This window comes from Sebastes fasciatus, chromosome 7 (genome assembly GCF_043250625.1).
Source record: "Sebastes fasciatus isolate fSebFas1 chromosome 7, fSebFas1.pri, whole genome shotgun sequence".
Lineage (NCBI taxonomy): Eukaryota > Metazoa > Chordata > Actinopteri > Perciformes > Sebastidae > Sebastes > Sebastes fasciatus.
In genome coordinates this window covers 18332932-18353273 of record NC_133801.1, presented here as the reverse complement: position 1 = coordinate 18353273, position 20342 = coordinate 18332932, and the positions used below count along the sequence as shown (strand labels likewise).

At 43.7% G+C, this 20342-nt stretch overlaps 1 protein-coding gene across 6 annotated transcripts in view; it reads left to right on the top strand.

Moving 5' to 3' along the window:
• The window catches only part of grik4 (glutamate receptor, ionotropic, kainate 4), a 341658-nt gene that overhangs the window by 289922 nt on the left and 31394 nt on the right, over nucleotides 1–20342 (top strand). For 5 of the 6 annotated variants that reach the window (XM_074642015.1, XM_074642012.1, XM_074642013.1 and 2 more), the window contains exon 12: nucleotides 16775–16882. In XM_074642015.1, the coding sequence (XP_074498116.1) occupies nucleotides 16775–16882 (108 nt within the window). Of the gene's footprint in view, nucleotides 1–16774; nucleotides 16883–20342 lie in introns of those variants that run through there. The other variant, XR_012594732.1, reaches the window with a different exon arrangement.

Below are 20342 nucleotides of genomic sequence, written 5' to 3'. Positions count from 1 at the left end.
GCATATTTGTATCAGTGCACATTTACTGGCTACATGTAAAGACACAGGTGGGTTCTGTGGTTGGGCGGTGCAATCAATCAAATTTCAACCCAGCGTTGGCTGGCCCCCACTGGGCGTATTTCCTATGTGGCTATGCACCGCGACCGGCTCTAGGTCGGCTTGGAAAGGTCTGGGTTGAAGATGGCGCTTTACAGCACTTCTCGCCTGGACCTCGCCGCTTAGTGCTCGCTCTACCCTCTCTTCCTGCAGTAAGGGACACAGCTCCATGCTGTCCTCCGTGCAGCAATGTCAGCAACCCACCTTGAAACCTTGAAACACGACCCCCGTCTCATTTACCATACTTTGTGGGTGTAACTTTTTTGTCGTGTCATCACCATTCACATCTATACAATCAATGTGTTCATGATTAAATTGTTTACTAGAGCACATAATTCTCCATAGATCTAGCTTCTTAACTATTCCCTTTAACTTTAAAATGTAGGCTACAAAATCTTTTTTTTAAATGCATGATGTTTCCAAAGTCAATGAGTAATCGTGTTAGATATTCGTGATCTCACATCTCTAATCGAGCGGCCCTTCTCTGTGGTGTATTATTCTCATACATGTCATGATATCTGCATGCAATGTGGCTGCGTTTGGCAGAGCAGTTATGGCTGCCAAAGTGAACAGAGATGCATTAAGCGAGCTCTCTGCATCTGGGGTTGTGTGGTCGGTAGATGCTCGTCTATAAACACACAGACACACTATCATAGAGCAACATCTGCTGCTTTGCTTTCGTCCAATCAAACTGAATACGGTAGCTCTTCCTTTTTTTCCTCAATCTCTCTCATCGTCTCTGCCTCTTCCTCACTCCCATTCAGTCCATACAATGAACAGCTTACACCTGACTATCTGCTTGCATCTTTACTTGTTATGTGTGTCATATTATGAGTTAATAGCACAGACTATACTGAATGCCATCATTTCTATATACAGTAGCTGATACTGTATGCCAGCTTTGCACAGCTTGCTCTTAATACCCTGTTTTCTTTAAATGCCAGGACTTTAGTATTTCACATTTCATCTTAAGGCTTGATGTAAAACGATAACTGTAATCCCTCAAGTTTATGCTTTTTCACAGTGCTGTACCAAACCTAGAAATACCCATCTCTCACCCTGACAGCTGTGTTTTCCCCGACTGTTGTGCTTTTCTGTCAGTGCTGCATTATGTATGACGTGCATTAACTTATCCATAATCCAAAAAAGCAGTCACCACTCTGCTGCAGCAGATAGCTGTACGTGTGCTCTCTTATCAACGGCATTTTAAGTAGTTGTTATACTATTATGAGTCACAAACAAGACACAGGCAGTTTGACGGCACAGAGAGGAAAAACTTGAGTTGTGTTTAAAACATTTGACCCCTTCCGTTGGGTCACGATGATCTCCATGAAAGAGGTGATTGAGTTCCTGCCTTGAGTGTGAGAAATGTCTAACCTAAGTAAACCCCTTAAAGGAGTCAGACAGCAGCCCATCTGCCTTTATTAACCTTGTCTGTGTCTCCCCATGTCCCCGCTTTATACTGGCACCAGGCCAGTCGAGCAGAAGGATAATGCTATCAGGCCTAATGTGATGATTTCAACCAGAAGTATTATAAAGCAGCCCTGCCAGTTATGTTAATGGGGAGAGGCAAGGTGTAAGACAGGGGACAGGATGGGGGGTGTTGTTTGTTTTGTTAACTAGCACCTCCCACGTGCTGTTGGGTTGGGGCTGCTTCAGCCAGGCAGACGCTAGAGGAGCCAGGGCCTTGGCAGAGATTAGGAAGGTGGCTCACTGCCCACACACATACACACTCATGCAAAACAGAGTTTAAGCATAGTATTTTCAAATCAACACATGACAAGTTGATATCTCACGTCTTTTGTTTAGTTAAATAGAGTAATAGCATCTTAACACCCACACCGTGTCTAGCCAGTGAATGCACATTAAAACAAGAGAAAAGAACACCTTCCATCAACTTCCACTTTCTGGAGATAGAGAGACGCCGACCTGCATATCTTTACCCTACTTCCACTCTCTTTTCCTCAGTCGCTAACACCCACCGTTCGCTCATCCCGATCCCTGTTGCTGCGCTATAGATCGCCTTCACATGTGTGACTATCAGCTCCTCGGGGGTTCGACACTTTACCGCTAATCACTGTCACAAATTGAATTTCTCAGGCAGGCATTTTCACACATTAGAACGGTTTCCTGCTGCTCGGTCTGCTCTGCCTTTCCCTGTTTTATCTATCCAGCATACCTTTCTCTATCTATCTATCTGTCTATTTGTCTGCCTGTCCGTCTATTTAGCCGCCGTCATGGCTTGTTTTTCTGCATTACTTTATAATATAACGAATAATGAGCACCAGTCATCGGATGAGCTTTGTCTTTGCATCTTTAATGCAGCTATCAGCACTGACCAGAGTAGGAATCATTGGTTGTCCTTGAACGCTTAGAAAAGTACGTCATGATGTTACAACAAACCTCCGCAACAGTGAGTTTGCACTGGTTTTGTTCCAGTTCAGGACTCTGCAGCAAGGATTTTATAAAAAAAAAAAAAAAATTAAAAAACCCACCCATATCACACAGGTTATAGACAACTTTCATATTGATGCAGTGTAACATTTTACCTTTTGACATAATATGTGTAATATTTCCATTGTGGGTGCTCAAATTTATTATTTATACTCCGCATTCAGAACTTTAAATCAGAAAACTAGATACTGTTCTTTTTATTTCTTTTATTTGAATTATTCATTATGAAATTGGGCATTTTGACCAAGTGTGGTCGGATGCAAAATGCCTCACAGTGAGAGATATGCTTTAATATCATCTGAAAATGACCCCTCTAGAGCACCATAACTACACAATCATAGCATAAAAGTAAAATTCCAGTAATCGCTTTAAGCTTGAAAACAATCATTTCAGATGACAGTTCAGTTAGCCTGTGTTATTTCCAGAATATGAAGTGGCTACATTACGCAATAATCTTTATTTGTTCAGTTTTTTGGCAGGCAAAGTAAATGTCCCAGCTGCTCCGGCGCTGGCAGCCAGGTAGGCCAATGATGATGGTGTAAGAAGTTGGCACGGCGTTGTCCGTGCTCTGGCCGAAGCGCCACTGGCACCTGTAACCGACAACAATCCACAGAGGAGGCAAGGGAGGCAGGTGGAGGGGGAGGAGAGAGGGAAAAGAGAAATGAGGAAAGAGGATGACAGGCGGAGAGTAAATGAGACAGAAAGGGTGTGCGAGAGAAAAATGGGACAGAAAGAAAAGAGTCAAAGACGGAGCTCTAAAACGATATTTCTGCATTTCAAATAACAGCTGGGGCATTTTTTTTCCTTATAGTATATGCACACTGCTTTAGGTGTCACCACATTTAATACTTAATACAACAACATTGACCTTCACTCCTCTTTCTTGTTGGAATGACTAATCACATTAAAGGAATAGGCTGTAATCCTCTATATCCTTTTGCTACGGCTATTCACCAGCCAGTGTAATGAGCTAGATAAAGGAGGCTAATACGAAGAACTAACTTGGCTCGTGCGTGCGAATGTGGACGTGTTTCTGAGTGTATATTTTCCAGATGGTGTGACCACCAGGGGTACGCTGTAAAACGGTATCATTCCGGATATATACAGATGGATAATATAACCCAACCTGTTCCTGTGAAGGCACAGACTGCGTTCTACTTTTCAGGAACATCAAAAGACAGAGCTGTTTCCTAACTCACGCTCTTGTTGCTTAAAATGGATTACAGCATTTTCTGTTTGGGGGGGGGGGATCAGAAGTATGATTATTGTGATTCTGGGCTGTCGGACGGCTGACTGATCCACCTGACATCAGTTCACAGGGCGTATGTGCCGTCCTGTGCCTGTGTGTGTTCGTTTGCATGCATGCGTTTTATGTTTACGCTTGTGTGTGTGTGTCGGCACTTATGTGTGAGCATTGATGGGATTGGTGCCAGCCCCACGCTGCTGCCTGCTTCTTGGCTCTGCGCACAGTCGCACACAACGAGCCCACCGCCATCCATGCTTGTTTAGCCCAAGTCTTTTCCAAAACAATCATGCTGCAGCCTGCCAGCCAACCGCAGCCACAGCACACACCATACTGACGGAGCGGTCCAGCCTCTCTGCAGCCCCCAGGCCTCCGTGGACCGGCCCCTCATTTTCTGCATGGAGCTCATTGACAGCAACACGCCCGTTAATTGGAGGAAGCTGTAAAATGAGTAATTATTGCAGTTTGGGGTAGGCAAGCTGTTGCCTGTTACAGCGCTAGGCTCTGCTGTGTGACAGTGTGAAAGTGCAGAAGAGAGGGTGCTATGTAAACTGCATCAGTGCATTTCTATGTTTATGTATATTTGTGTGTCTCTGTTTGTACATCCATGCAAACATGTGGATCTCTGTGCATCGCAGGGGGCTGCGAACACTCTTCAGGTCAGCTCCTGGAGAGAAGAGAAACACTAATTAAGTTATATAATAGAGGCACTTAATCACAGCTTTGGTAGAGAAACCACCTGAGAGAGAGGAGAAGAATGGGAAGCAACAGAGAAAGAGAGAAATATTCTCAGTTCAAGCGTCAGTTGGAGAGACTGGAAGAGGCTACAGAGCAGGCAGCAGGTTATGAGTAGGTTACAGCAGGACACGCTGACCAGAAGTGGAGAAGGCCAAAGGCCGACTCCAGCATGACTCAAAGTAAATTGTTCTCATTATTGAGTCCACAGGTGCTTTGCAAAATCCGATGCTCAAGAATAGATTTGCCTCTGATATTCTCGTACACTCATAATGTGTTTTGATGAAGCTTGTGAGGTTAAAACAAGAGTGCGAACTGAGTTGAACTTCCACATCTGTAAAACAAAGGTCAAAGACACATGAAAACATCTGAGACAGTCTTTTAGTCACTGGGACTTACCATAGTTGTGCCTGAAGGTGCACATTTTTCCCTCATTTCGTTTTATGCCATCTTCAAATTCTGCTTCCCTGGTCTGAAAACTATAATCCCATCGACATAACTTGAAAACATTTTTTTTTTTTTTTCTTGTTTTTCATTACATCCACTGAAGTAATAGAAATCCCTCCCTAGGCGAATGAGCAAGCTGCCCAAACAACCTCTGGCAGATTTACTGAAATAGAAAGCAAGTGTCCAACTCATTCCTTTTTATCAGGCTAGATTGCATTTGCCGCAGCATTAAGAATGAATTGCCTAAATACAAAGAACTGATTAGGTTTCTAGCTCAGGTAGAGAATACTCTAGCCATGTTTGACACCACAATCAAATTCATTGGGGCCCGAGCACCAAAGTGCCAGAGGTCCAATGGTCCCTGGCACTGAAAGAAAAACTTAAACTTTGACTTTATTACATTCATCATATACATACAGGTACATACATGAAATTTTACCTCTGCATTTAACCCATCCTAAGCATTTAGGATCAGTGGGCTGCTGTAAAGCGCTCAGGAAGCAACTTCAGTGTCTCGCTCAAGGACACTTTGACATGCGGACAGTAGGAGCTGCCGATCGAACCGCCAACCTTGTGGTTAAAGGACGACCCACTCTACCCACTGAGCCACAGCTGCCCAGAAGTGCAAGGAACCAATTGTTTTTGTAGAGATTATTATCTTTCTGCTGCGAAATCACATTTTTGAGAGGCTTTGGATGCTCGAAAACTCACAGAAATTGGCACACACGACAGAACTAGCGAAAATTGCTGCAAAAAGTAAGTTCTGCAGTGATTGGGTTTTGGGTGTGGCCAGCGGGCTCCGTAGCGCCCCCAAACGCATGCCATTGGAATAAAGTTCCTTCGATGTTCACAAAATTTGGTGGGATCATTGTGCTCATCTTTAAGAACATATTAAAAGTATGTGAATTTTTTTTTCACCCAATCTGAAGTCAGCCATTTAGGATTTTGTCTATTAGTTTTCATTTTACGCACACGTTTGAGGGGTTTAGGATGCACAAAATCTCACAAAACTTTGCACACATGTTCAAACTAGTAATCATTTTGATTTGATCTTGCAATGGGGCTTAGGTGTGGCACGTCGGCTCTATAGCGCCCCCAATTACTTTTAGCCTTTGAACGCATTTTGACGCCCTCGGTATAGTCAAAAACTACCAAAATTTGGCGCACACATTAAAACCTGTAAACATTGCGAGAATGTACAGCGATTGGGCTCATGCATGTTTAGCAGGCTCCATAGCGCCCCCGAATGCAGAGAGCTGGGACACAGTTGATTTAGTTAGTGTGACACTAAATTGCGAAGGAATAGACGATACCTCGAACGATGATGTCATAGGTCAAGTGACAATACACCATTTTAGGCACTTTACAGGTATGGAACTTTTCTAAACTCCTCCTACAGGATTCAACAGATAAATCTCAAATTTGGTAAGCAGCATCTCAAGACCTTCACGATGCCAAATTGAGAAGCTTTTGTGGAACGGCGTTGCTGTGGCGAGGAAGGCAATTTGCATGTTTCGCCTTGACACAGGAAGCTGTTGTAACTTGACTTTACATTGTCCAATCTGCCCCAAATTTCCTATGCTGGACAAGAGTCCAGGCCTGAAGACACCTACATGCCCATATTGATTCATAGTCATAGCACCACTTACTGACAACAGGAAGTCTGCTTTATGTGACAAAGATTTACATGAAAGTTTCACATGATATACAGCAAAATTGCGTATAATTAGTTTGTGTTTTCTAGCAAGAATCAAATAAAAGAAACATCTATTCAACTGCGGCAGCCACAGCTCAAACCCTTTGTTCATCTGATGTACATAAACAGATCCTTAGTGGCAGTGCACTTTCTTTAACCTTGGATATTGATTTTTTTTCTTCTTTGTCTTCCTCCCACACATTTCAGTCCCTTGTTCTAATTTGTGTGCATTTGTATGTCCGCATAGTAAATCTCTGTGAAAAGATCATCTATAAACTGTTAAGTCACCTAGACATGCAGTACACCGTTTCCAATTTCCTGAATTACCATTTGAATATTTACAGCCAGATTGCTTTTTAAAATACATTTTATTCCCGAGGTGTCCTTGTGTCAAGGTCTTCAGGGTGGAGCCGAGCAACGGAGGTGGTGTAGTAAGAGGAGACCCTTTTTGTACCCGTCTGCTTCCCCATATCTGAGGGAACGCTGAGTGCCTGGAATATCTAAGACACACACACACACACACATACTGCATGGGCACCACTTCAATTTGCAAGAAATGATTTGAGCTGTGTTATTTACACAAGACTTCCTCCAGTTAAAGGGTGAATGTGCTCGTTCAATTTCTTTCTCTTTTGGATTGGATTTATTTATTTCCTGTAAGTGCTGCTCCTATGTTTATTACGGCAATATGCTTTTTCCTTCCCCTCCCCTTTTTCTTTGCTCCCACCTCCCATCTCTGAGAACACTATTACTCTAGCTGCCCTCTCTGCTGCGGATGCAGATGCACTCAATTCAATTTCTCTCCGCTGCTGCAATGTGAGGGAAGGAAGGAGGGAGAGGACAGGTATAGCGAGGTAGAGGGGGGGGTGGAATGTAAGGGGATGAGAGGTGTGGGGTGGTGCACAGCAGGTTGACAGATCCAAGACTGCCTCCACCCTTTTTCTTTCCTTGAAGGACATTATCATAGGAGCCCGGTGTAGCTCAGCGCACCACGACACGCCTTGGATCTCTTTCTCTGCCTCAGGCTCCAGCAGAGATGAGTACATCTCAACCAGGTCTGATAGACGTACAGGGTCTAATTCGCGAAAGCTGGTGCTTGAGCTCCTGCCACTAAGGTTAGAGGAAGTTTAGAGACTGAGGCGGCCCTCTGATCTCCCCCAGCTGTGCAGTTTAAACACATTTCAATCTTTGACTCTGTCTGTGTGTTTGTGTTAGCGAGAGAGTAAGACAGACAGAGAGAGTCTGTTTTAGAGGGAGAGTAAGTAGGTGTCGACGTTACAGCTGTGTAATTGCGAACAATAATTACAGCAAGTTTAACATTGCAGAGGTGGCAGTTTTAATCAGATGTAAAGGTGCTCCAGGTGGCCTCTTAAAACAAGGTGTTGTGGTGTTAAACATAAATTCTGCAAATTGAGTTTCGCCATGAATCATTTTATATGCGTCTTTATCAGGGTCAGGATTTAATAGATACCCATGGCAAATTGTCAATAAAGGAAGTATACAATATTGACTGTTAGGAGGGAGGAGAATGGAAGCTGCTAGTTGCCAGCAAGGGAAAAGAAGTGGAAGGGGTATACGTTCAGTGTTTATTTGCCTGTATGCAATGCAGCTGTATTATTTCACTGTTAAATAAAACTGTCCTTGAAAAGTTGCACAGCGTCTCTGAGGATCAGATCAAGGGGACTATAGAGCCTGTTGGAAAAATACTTCTTCTCTTCCCTGGTTCTTAATATAGTATTTTATTTTATTCAGTGTTTTATCTGTTGTTATCCCGCTAACAATATATTTAAAATCAGGACTGAGCGCTCCAGTGTGGTTTTGTTGCCGTAGATGATGTGTGTTTGAGTTTTTATGTTTACTTGCGAGTATAGTTCATGTTTCCAGCCACTGGAACTGCAGCATGTCAGACCACATTAACTTCTGAGGATCATCCATTAAACACGGTTTCTCTTTCACCTTGTTTATGTGCCGTGTTTCTGCGCATTTCATTGTGAAGTCTGAAGCAGCTTTGTGCGTCTCCAGCAGGGAATTTAGACTTCGGATTCATCTGCCTGCCTGGAAGCTCAAATTAAAAGTGTGAATTCAGTATCGCCTTTTCTATCTCTTCCTCAAGCAACCTTTTGCATTCTCGCTTCATGTTTTATGTTCAGTCCTCCCTGGGGTAGCTCCTTCTTTTAAGTTGCTTTAATCTCTCTGGTGTAAGTGATGCTCTCCGTTCAGCGTATACCGATTTGATTTTTTTTTTTTTATCACATCACCATGTAAACCTTGTTTAGAAAAAGTGCTCTGATGCAGGAAACTGTTACATAAAGTTTAGTTACATGCCCTCTTGCTAATGTCAGTAATGCTCAGTTGCAAAGCGATGGATCAGTTTACGAGCGGCTTTGTCGCCACCAGTTTATTGCACTCGTAGCTGTCTCTGTTATGAGTTAAATGTCCTGAGTGCTGCAGACAGGCCTGGAGGTCAGTGAGGCTGTGAATTTTGAGAAGAAACAACTTGCAAAAAAACTCAAGTCACTTTTATTAGATCTCCTCTCATTACATTTTCATTTAATTTACTGGAATTCGGGTGAATACTAATCGCAAGAAGTGATAAATGTAATTGAATGTATTGCTTTTGAAGTGTAATTAGAATGCCTGGCCTAAGATGAACGGGTTTGATACTGAGTACAAAACCTTGTGTAAGACCAACATGTGCATACACATACTGCGTAAGCTAATACTATCTGACTTTCTTCTCTGAGACTCACACACACAGACACACACAGTCATTTCCAGCAGGGATGTAACAGTGGTGGAGATTGTGTCAGCTGCACGACACGGCTGTTGATTTAAATATGTGGGACTGGGGGAAAGCTGGGCAGCGTTGCTTACAAGACATATTAGTCGTCTTTTGACACATTCTCCCTTGAGACCTCTGCTTTTCGCGTTTTTTCTTGCATCTTCTCAGAGGTTCAATCAAAACCTTAGAAGAAATCTTAAGCTGGTCAAAGACAAAGTTTGATGCAACTGCCTTCTCCTGACTATATACAAAACACATCAGTGTTACACGTATTAGAGGCAGCGTGGGTGCGTCACACACATTTTGTGGCACCAGTTAAAGCACATTGAATAAGTAACTTTACATGAGATCAAATTAATGCAATCCAACTGAATCATCACCAATCTGCTCAAAGTTATCTTCCCTGTGCTGAATCTACATATTGAAATTCATATTGAATTTGTCGAAGCAGAGACTCACATCACTAGTCTACACACACCGGCATCCTCTGTGTGTCTCCAGTTCTCTTCTTTGTTTGGTCTCTCGGAGACGTACAGCAGTCCCCTTTCCTCTTTTGTTTTTCTCAGTTTGCACTTTACAGGCTGGAGATGGGGAATAGATCAAAAGCAGAATGGATGAGCTGTTTTGCAAGATCCCCCAGTCTTAACGGATTTCAAGGCTGGATGAGACTGTGTACGGGTTGCTTGGCTGGGTGTGTGTGTGTGTGTCTCCGAGTGTGTGTATGTGTGTAATATGCATGTACATGCAAATTTATGTGTGTGCGCGAGTTCCTCTGTGCCTGTGTGCCTGCAAGTTTGCCTCTGTGTCTCTGTTTTTATCAGTCTGCACAGTGCACCCTTGAAATCCTACCAAGAGTCTCGGTATAATGCAGCTACAGAACAACCATAGTTGCATTGAAATCTTATAGGTAGTGTTTGATTTGTTCTTTCTTCTGGGTACCGACAGGTTCACCCTCTGTTCTCCCAGCAGTCTTGTTAGGATTTCCCTTTCATATTACATTCATTGTGATCTTCGTTTTATTGTTTTATAACTTAACAAGGGTCAACAAAAGAATTTAATTTGAACTGCAATACACGCAGAGTTTTGTACGTTTGCTTGCCTCAAATGTAAGCAGGGGAGTAATAGTAACTAAAAACAACATATTTCAACCTGCTTTAGTCAAGTAAAAAGCAATTCTTCTAGCTATAACCCCACTCACGGCCTCCCCAGAAGGACACAAGTGGCTGATAACACATATGATCTGATCTTTACAATTCTACAATTTAATTTAGCAGACGCTTTTGTCCAAAGCGACGTACATCTGAGAGTTCGTACAACACAAGCGAGGATCTAGATAGGAGGGAACAACAAGTAAGTGTCAACAACAGCTTCAAGTCCGATCGGACACAGGTGCCGACAGGCAGTGCACAGAGGCAATGCACAGGGTGTATAGAAGCATCATGTCATCATCATTAACAACATCAACAACGTCATCAATATCATCATTATTGTGAATATCCTAATCAACATCAGCAACATCCTCAACATCCTGTGCTGTTTTGGGTTGGTTGAAGACCAGTCGCGCTGCTGTGCTCTGGATCATCTGCAGTCAGGTTTGAATGTGCATGCAGGGAGGCCTGCCAGTGGGGAGCTGCAGTAGTCAATGCGGTATGAATGCAGCCTCCCAGACTTCTGTGTAGAGAGTGTAGTGGTGTCCATCTACAGTAATTTTGTAGCTGCTGTAAATGTTGTCACATCATCAGACAGTGATGACCCCTAATGTGTTAGCCATTCATATCACTTATCTTCATACTAAACTTCCAGAAGAGTGGAGAGCTGGGATAATGCCCAGACACACCAAACTGACATCAGAGAACTAGTAGTCACGAAGGTCGCCTGTTACGACACCTCACGTCGCCCGTGTCTTGGCCAAAAGTAGCATGTGAACACACCGCAACACTACCACGTACGTTCTGCGCCTGCGTGAGATGAAATAACTCCCTACCAGCAGGTAGCGGTAGTCCATATTCATCAAAAAGGGAAACCAGAAGACTGAGGACTGTGGATATACACCCGTTGTTATGATATGTACATGAAATGAAGCAGCGTCTGCCGACCATTGTCACATCATTCTCCCTCACCACTTAGGTTCATTCCAGATGGCCATGCCATTGTGAAAATGTCCACGTACTGGAATGATCAGATGAGATGAAAAATGAGAAGAGCCTTCTGTGTGTGTGCCCTCTTGACTTTACTCCTTGGCTGGCTTTCCTCACTTCTGTTTCTCTTCTCGTGCACTGATTCGTTAAAGCTGAACAGCCAATCAGAGTGATTTCTCTCACTGACGGGCTCCACCACCAATTCAACATGCTGAATCGGCCAAAAAAACTCCGATGCACGCAGACTACAGCGTGCAAAAACTAGGCCGACAGAAGCTCATCGACGGGCCGATGGCCGACCGTCGGCTTGGTGTGTCAGGGCCTTTAGAGTTGTCAAGTCAAGTCACAAATCACAAATTTGCCCTAAAGGATTAGGATTGGACAGAAGTAATGAGCGAGTTGGGATCGGAACACACCCCTAAAGGTCTTGCTCTGTCCCCAGTGTTTAGAGTACGTCTCCACTAACACTCAGTAGTGACGGGGTACTGAGCAGGGACTGTGGCTGCGAGGGCATCTATTGTTTGCCGTCTGCTCTACTGGGAATGCAGCACTCGGAGAACACACAGCGCTGCTTTGAAGATCTGCTCTGACAGACGGAAGACCTTCTCTTCAACCCAGAGTTTGAGCCTCATTACTGGGATTGAACAAGCAGCGCCATTATTCACCATAATGCCAAATGATGAGCGTGCTGACTGGCTTTGGAATGAAATACCAGATCTAAAATGACGTGATGGATTTGTGTAACAAACACAGCACAAATATCACACATTAGACTTTTATGATACAACAGTTTTTGAAAGTTTAATCAGGTCAACTTTTCCGTGCTTTGCTTTCCTCCACTGCCAGGGATGGGAGACTTCTTGACCAGCAGGAAATAATAGCTAGAATACCACCAGTCTGTACAGCTCCCTTTCCTTCAATCAGCACTGAAGTCACGACTGTGTGCTTCACCCAATCCTCCCTTTACTGCGTGGCGGTGCCAACCACCTACACCACCACCACCACCCGTGTCTGTCTAGTCCCTGAAGTTTGCCTACGGTGCCACCTTGATTAGTCTCATTCCTACTGATGATGAGTCATACCAGAGCCCTTTTTCCCCACTCACTATTCCATAGAGAAAACATGCATAACAGTTACACACAAACACACAACGCCTTTGCTCATCATCTGAACAATGTGATCATTGTGAGGCAGAATGCGCGCGCTATAAATATAACAGTCCTCTGTTTAGTTTTAACTGGGCGCCAGCTGCTGATTCAACCGGTGGTAATGTCCGCTGATGGGTAGAAACTGCATCTACTTCAGCATATTTTCGTCAAGCTGAGATGGCATAACGTTGCTATAAGAGCTATAAAAGTCCATCCTCGGAGGCCCGTGAGGATATTTTGCCTCTGCAACACACACACCACCACAAACAGACATGCACACATGCCAGTCAGGAACACACACACACACATATACATTTCCATCTCGACTCAGACTCATTTGCACCGCCGTGACACCTGAATGCTTTAGCCTCGGTGTAAGTGGGCTGTATGACATTATGCTTGATAATGGTAGCTATTGCTTCTCTCACATGTGATGGATGTGTCTGTCACGGCGCAGTCTCGCCACACCCTATTGGATATGGCATTTTTCTGACAGCAAAATCAGCCAATCCTGACGCTTCAATGAGCAGCCTCCCTAATCTTTTCCCCCGTGCTGTAATTCCAGGTTGCAGAATGAACCCTGGGTAATCCCTCATAGGGTGCGTCGTTCCACTTGTTGTCACTTTCCCCTCGTCTGTCTCTCTTTTTCCTCGCTCTCTCGCTCTTTCTCTTTATTTTACACTCGCATAAACTCTCTCTCTCTGTCTGTCTGTCTTTTCTGTCTCTCAGTTGCCGTCTCTTTCTCTTGTTCTCTCTCCGCCTTATGTTCTGCCTCCCTAGCTGGCTGCTCCTCATACTTTCTCATTGATTTTCTTTCCGTTCGCCAGCCGCACCGCACCTACTCAGTAAGTGATTGACATTCCCCTGCATCTTTCTATTTCTCAGTCTTTTCCTTGTTCTCCTCTCCCATTCCCCTCTCTCTTATTATACCTTATTCTTCCTCCTGCCTCCCTGTTTCTATAATAAATAGTGCACAGTGCTCGTCAACAGCCTGAACTTTGTCTGAATTAGTTTCAGTGGTTGTACAGCAGTAGTTATCTGTTGTAATTGCAGTGTAAATACCAAATTAATAACACTGCAAATGAGAAAGTTACAGCTATTTATATTGTTGTGCACAAACACAGTCTGGAATATGGCAATATGCAGCTTCCTCTCTCTATGATAAAAGCTTATGAGCCTAATAGATTCTTGGGTTGTGCTGCGTGTATAATGAGGTTTTATGCAATGGCTCAGTGGTGTTGCTTCACCAGATTTAATGCGATGGTTAGGGGTACCGTCACTTTAGAGATTGCAAAACATACAGAGTTATTACAAAATGTTCTCCAAGGGAAATGACATGTAAGATTACTGATGTTCTTTCCAGGCCGTCAGATTAATGGCAACTGCGTTGCGCTCTGATTAATATATAAATTTAATTATTTGTATATTGGTGTGTCTCCAACTTGTAGACACTCCGTTGTCATCTTTTCATCCTATTTGTGCTATATAATGAGTCGCCTCCCATTTTTATTGCACAAATCAATAATAAAAATGTGTAATTTATTGCATAAAGCCTCGCAAAGAATAATTACAGCTTTAAAGGTTTTCAGTCTGTTTGATAAATGTCATGGTGTATTTGCTTCCGAGCGTGCTTTCCCCTGCTTACATTAGCTGATGTACATCTTCCTTCCTGTTTGTCGGAGTGACTCACAGACAGTACAGCTCTATTTTCTCCCCCTCGCGGCTCAAAGAGAGTTGACGGCAGGGGCACCAAAGGGCTAGTTCCTCCCCCGCCAGCATATGCGTCTTCTCCCTTCCTGCTCACGGCTCCTGCATCTCCCTCTCTCCACCTCCTGCTCCTGGGCAAGAGCCACAATGCCACCCCATCCCATTAGCCTCTCAGTCACCCCCGTGCTCAGACCTCTGGTGACACCTGCTGAGCCCAGACTCCCGCCTCCCACCACCTCCGCAGGCTCTGATTGTGTACGCTGATTGCCGAACACCGTATTTCCCAGGTCCCTTTCTGGTCGCACCACCGTATGTTCACATTTCCTCCCTCTCTGTTTCTCGATGCCGTCATCAGGAAAGCGTGGAGTGTGTTGTGCAGGCAGTTTTGGAAGGTATACAGATATCTATTTGTGTGAGCAAGGTGCTGTTTCTCCCAACAAGTACACCAGAGGAAATGGGTTCTTTTTGATCATACTCTCAAAGGAAATCTTTGATACCAGCAGCTCTCTCTCTCTCTCTCTCTCTCCCTTTTTAGTTTTTTATATCTCACATCAGAATTCATCATCGGTGTTAGGAGGGTAGTTAAACGACTTCCAAAGGCAGCCACTGATCAACATGAATGGGTTGTAATCTCTTGAGAGTTTTGGCAATTTAGCCTTGAAACATACTATGACCATGATTGGAAAGCTTTGTTTACTGTAGTTTTTCTTTTTTTTCTTATTAGACTTCAATCACTGATCCTCTAACAGTTCATCCTCTCTGGTCTCCAACCAGCATGACTATTCCCAAAGGTTTTCTAGCATGTAATCAGAGAACTCATTCCAGTGACATGGATTGAATCACACCAACAATGTATCAAGGCTAAATTAGATGCTGTATTTTCTCATTTACTCCTCCTATATAATATTCATAATGGAGGGAGGTTGATTATTTTGATAAGGGATATTATTTCTCCACAGTCTTCGAGACAGCTGTGGCAATGCTTACATAATGAGGTAGATTGCGGAGTTTGAATGTAAATGACCAAAAAGTGTTTTGAATTGTCATCATTTCATTTCTCAAACAGGTTGTTGTCGGTTGGCATATTTAATGAAAGGCTGAAATTGCTGCCTTTGTTTCTAACTCGTTTCCATATCAATAAGTCACACTATAATCTTGGCAGGAACACAGTGTGCAGGATGACCTCATGTTCTTAAAATGCTCCTCAGATATTAAATCTACACCGGAGATAAGTTGCACAAACTAATAAAAAGACACATTTTGCATATAATCTAGATCTTGATTTATTTCGAGGTTATCTTCTGTGCAAACACATAAAGCAAATGCTGTTTGTTATTGACATTGAAATTGTGTGTGTCTGCGTCAGCAGCATAAATGAAATGATAGCTTGGGAAGCTGCCATGATAAGGAAAGCTAAATTGTTTTGCTGATAGTTCGGAGTCACATAACTCTTACCGTATAATCACCAGCAAAGAAGTCTTGCGATTTTGAATAATAAAGATCTCACACAGCACGCCACTGCACAGGTGAATTGGTTGTCACTGGAAAAGTCAAAGCTCTGCTGTCATGTCAGATCTAAGAAAAACACTCTTCGTTTTACTGAACAACTTCGCCTTTTTCACTTTATCCAGCACTTGCACAGATTTTGATTGCAGCATTTTCCCAACCATTAGAGGAGCCGTGCAAATCCTTCAAGGTCAGAGCATGCAAATCTCCAAGTTTTTTTTTCCTGTCAATGCCATTATGGTAAAACGGAGGTGAGTAAGAGGAATTTGTACCTGAAAGTAGCAAGAGGCAAAGATTTACAAAATGCTCGTGTCTGCAGAGACCGCCGTCCTGGCGTTGGAGGTTCACAAACTTGGAGCAAATAGATGAATGAAACAGGAGATGGCAGAGACAGATTGAAAGGGAACGGGAGGAAGGACACCGTGTGAGGTGGAGGTGTGAATCCCCACTCGAGCTGTAATGAAAATGAGAATGTGGCTCTGCACTGCAGGATTTGCCGGTAATTGGTTTAATGAATGCATTCTGTTGCCTCTGACTGAACACATGCCCCGTGTTCGCTTCTCGAGGAGCCACACACACATCTTTGTTTCCTCCTGCAGCCTTGCTAGCTCCCGCTATCACCTTGTCTCGCAACATGGCGATCTGTCCACTGCTTTGTCTCCGCCTTCCACTGTCTTTCGTGAAGGTCGTACTGATTGTCCTTTAGAGAAGAGGGAGGGCAATTAAGTACAGATTGTTTCTGTTGGCCTTTCCCAGCTGATGGACTTCATGACTGATCTGTTTGTGTGTGTGTGTGTGTGTGTGTGATTGCTCTCTTTGCAGATTGGCCTGTGGCACTCTGAAGATGGACTGTCCATGGAGAGAAAGCTTCCATCAATCAATGTGACAGACACCCTCTTCAACACCACTCTTACCATCACGACAATATTAGTGAGTACTGCTGTATACGCGCTGATATGCACACATCAACGGTGGTCTGTGTCATTTTTATTAGCTCAACGCCGCGGCTGATCTACATGTGGCTGACATTCTGTGGTTGACAGACAATTACCATATCAAAAGCCCATTTTGTATTTTCAGATCTAAACTCAATCCTCTTGGGATCAGAGGAACTGCCGCTGCGCGATTGTTTTGCCCTGAGTACCTCAGATGAGGCTACATCACAGTGCATCAGCAGGAGCTAATAATTCAGCATGTCAGCCATTCTCAGCCTCTGTAGTAAATATAGATCCTGTGATGCCAGCTCCCACTGCCCTCACTCTGCTACCTGTTACAACGGATGCACTTTTTAAGCAATGTCCCTAATCGCCTGCCATGTTAATGATCAGTAATCTATGAATCCTTAAAAGCTTGTGAAATACAAAATTCATGCTTTTCCTCAGTGAAAGCTTTATGCAAACAGTTGACATTTATACACAATTAAATAAACACAAGTGAATTACATAAAAAGGGAAGCAATACTGTCACTCCAAATGGCTGCCCTTGCTCTGCCTGTTGTTATTTAACAATTCAAACGAGTAAGCATAATAACTCTGCACACTTTATAGGCTTTATCGGAGGATAAATTAACACACAGGGCACCTAAACATTTCATTCTTGTATTAATGATCAGGGCTATTGAGGCTCAATTTGCCTCAATCAAAACTAGTTGGTACGACGTTTTGTCCGACCCCGTCTTAAAGCATAAATGTTTATAGCTGCTCCAAATTTATTTATTAGCATATCAACATGGTGGTGAGTCATAAGGTGTTAAGTGTAACTCCTGCTTGATAAAAATGTTTTGCAATTCATAACATTACAAAGGAGGAATGGTGAACATGTCACACATTCTCACTCCCAACTCGTCAAATACCGCCGTTTGATCAGTACCCTCGGCATGCCTTACTGTTGGACGTGTCGAGGATGGCGTGTCTATATATACGCTCATTACATGCATAGTGCCCTTTCGAAGTAAACTTCCGTTTTCACAAGAAGTTAGGTTTAGGCAACACAACCACTTAGTTAGGCTTAGGAAACTGTCCTAGTTAACTTCACTGACTAACGACTCACATGACTAGCGAGTGAAAACTCCTCACATGACTAGCGAGTGCCTCACGACTCATGTGACTAGCGACTCACATGACTCACGGGACTAGCGATAATAACGATTCGCGTGACTAACGACTGACGTGACAAAGTCAACACGGGCAACGGACAGCGGTCTCCTGGTTGAAAGTTCTGCGTTTGTTTGACCCATCCACCTACCCTCCCACCCGCCTTATGCGGTCTCTCATGCTCTTAATACTACGTCACTTGCTCTGACCTTGGAATAACGCCACGAGTGGGTTTACATTGGAGTTAGTTGAAAGCCCCATGCGTCGCATATAGTCGCTAAAGGGGTCCTCCGACGGGCACTGACCAAAAGGTGGTATTTGATGAGTTTGGAGTAAGAATGGGTTGGATGAAAAACTTAGTTCAGTTGGAATGACCTCTAACTTCCAACAAGTCTTCAAGGAAAGCAACACCTTTCGTTGTGTCGTTCAATTCATATGCAAAAACTCACACGGTTGATCTCTGACTCCAGACATTGAAACACATATCAAACTAATATCCACACGACGCACATCACTGCAACTTTGCAAAGTTATAACCCTGCCATTGGCCACCTATTTCAGCCATCATCCTCCTTCCCTTCCGCTATCTGTGCTATCTATATTGCAAGGGGCATCGTCGGTGCACCCGGTGCTTAGCGCCGCCCAAGACAATTGCGATTGGTTTAAAGACATACAAACAAGCCAGAGTGTTTTTTTCCTCTATATCATAATGATAGCCAGACCTTTCTTTAGCGCTGACACAGCGCTGTGGAGATAGGTCTGGCTATGCGAGACTAATATATTCTTGACTGATCTAATTCTTAACAGTGATTAATTGCTCATCAATTAATTAGCTACCTGCTTTAATTAGTAGAGCAGATGTGTCAGGAATTTCCAAAACTTGTGAGAAGCATATGATGCTGTTCATAAGGCTCAACTTTTCTGTTTTACAGTAGCCTTGATATCACATCAAAGGTGATAAATGGATTCATGTTGGAACTGCATGAAAACCACTCGGCTCTTCAGTCAGCCGCATGTGTTTTCATGCCTTTCTTCTCCCCTCGACACACACAAACACGCAGACAGTCGCATACACAAACCTGTCACTCGCCCAGCTCCTCCTCCTCGCTGATGAATCAGACGATAAGACACAAAGTAGCTTGTAAGCAGAGGCAATTGGCCCAATGTGTTAGTCTGAGTGCCTGGCTTATCAGCTGCGGAGCCGTGGGAATGAGGGAAGGACATATTGCCATATTTCGCCACTGAACAACTCACTGGCCTCATTGAGACTTATTGGGATTCAGATGGAACGGTTCATTTCACACAGGAGGGAAAGGGCGCAGGGGGGGGGAGGATGGAGATGTGTGCTTGGGTTGAGGGGGAGTACAAATGAGACAATATTTTCACAACAGAAGAGAGGGTGTGAAAGAAAGAATTGGCCGAGCACAGAGCTTTGATTTCACTTTGGAGATATAGAGTCCCCGGACCAAACTTCGGAAGCCACCAAGGAGCAATTTTCAGCGCCTATCACAGCTCATTCATCATGGTGTGATTGCCATGTCGCTGTTATCTCGCTTGCGGGCGGCAGACGAGCCACAACTGAAAGCCTCCATAAGAATTCCTTACCTGTAGCGCTGGCCTGGGAGGCTGCGTGTGTGTGATTGCACCAGCATTAATGGATGCTCTCTTCCAACGTTTGCGTGTGTATGTCCAGTGTGTGTATTTGTGGGTTAGTGTGCATGCTTGACATGGTCAGCTGGCCTTCACAGGGCAGTTTTATTACATGTCACATACCGTCATATTCCCAATTCAATTTCACAAACACCCCCGGGGGACAGGGGGAGGCAATCACAGAATTGATTATCACTTTACTGCAAGGCCACAAACCATGTGTTTGTAATCGGTGTTTGAGTTTCTTAAAGGCACTGTTTAGGTCTTAGTGAAATAACATCTTTGTACCCTCGGTAGCTCCACTGATATAATAGAAAAAAAACATTCTTTGCTTCCTCCGGATGAAATTATCTTGCTTGTGTTGTCCTAAATTGTGTGTGCTATTGTTGTTCCTCTATTCTAATATACAGTAGCTTGTCAAGCAGTAGAAAGAGTAATCATTTCTAGAGTTTTAGTCAATTCTGATGTCAGGTGATTTGCATTTTGATTGTGTAACAGCTGGATTTTAATAGCGTCAAGTTATCGGCCCTGTTCACACCTGGCATTAACATACGTCTTGGGTGATCCGACAGCTCTAAGTACAGGTATAAATACACCCAAGACACACTGAGGACACATTGAGATCTGATCGCTCAGACCTCATTTAT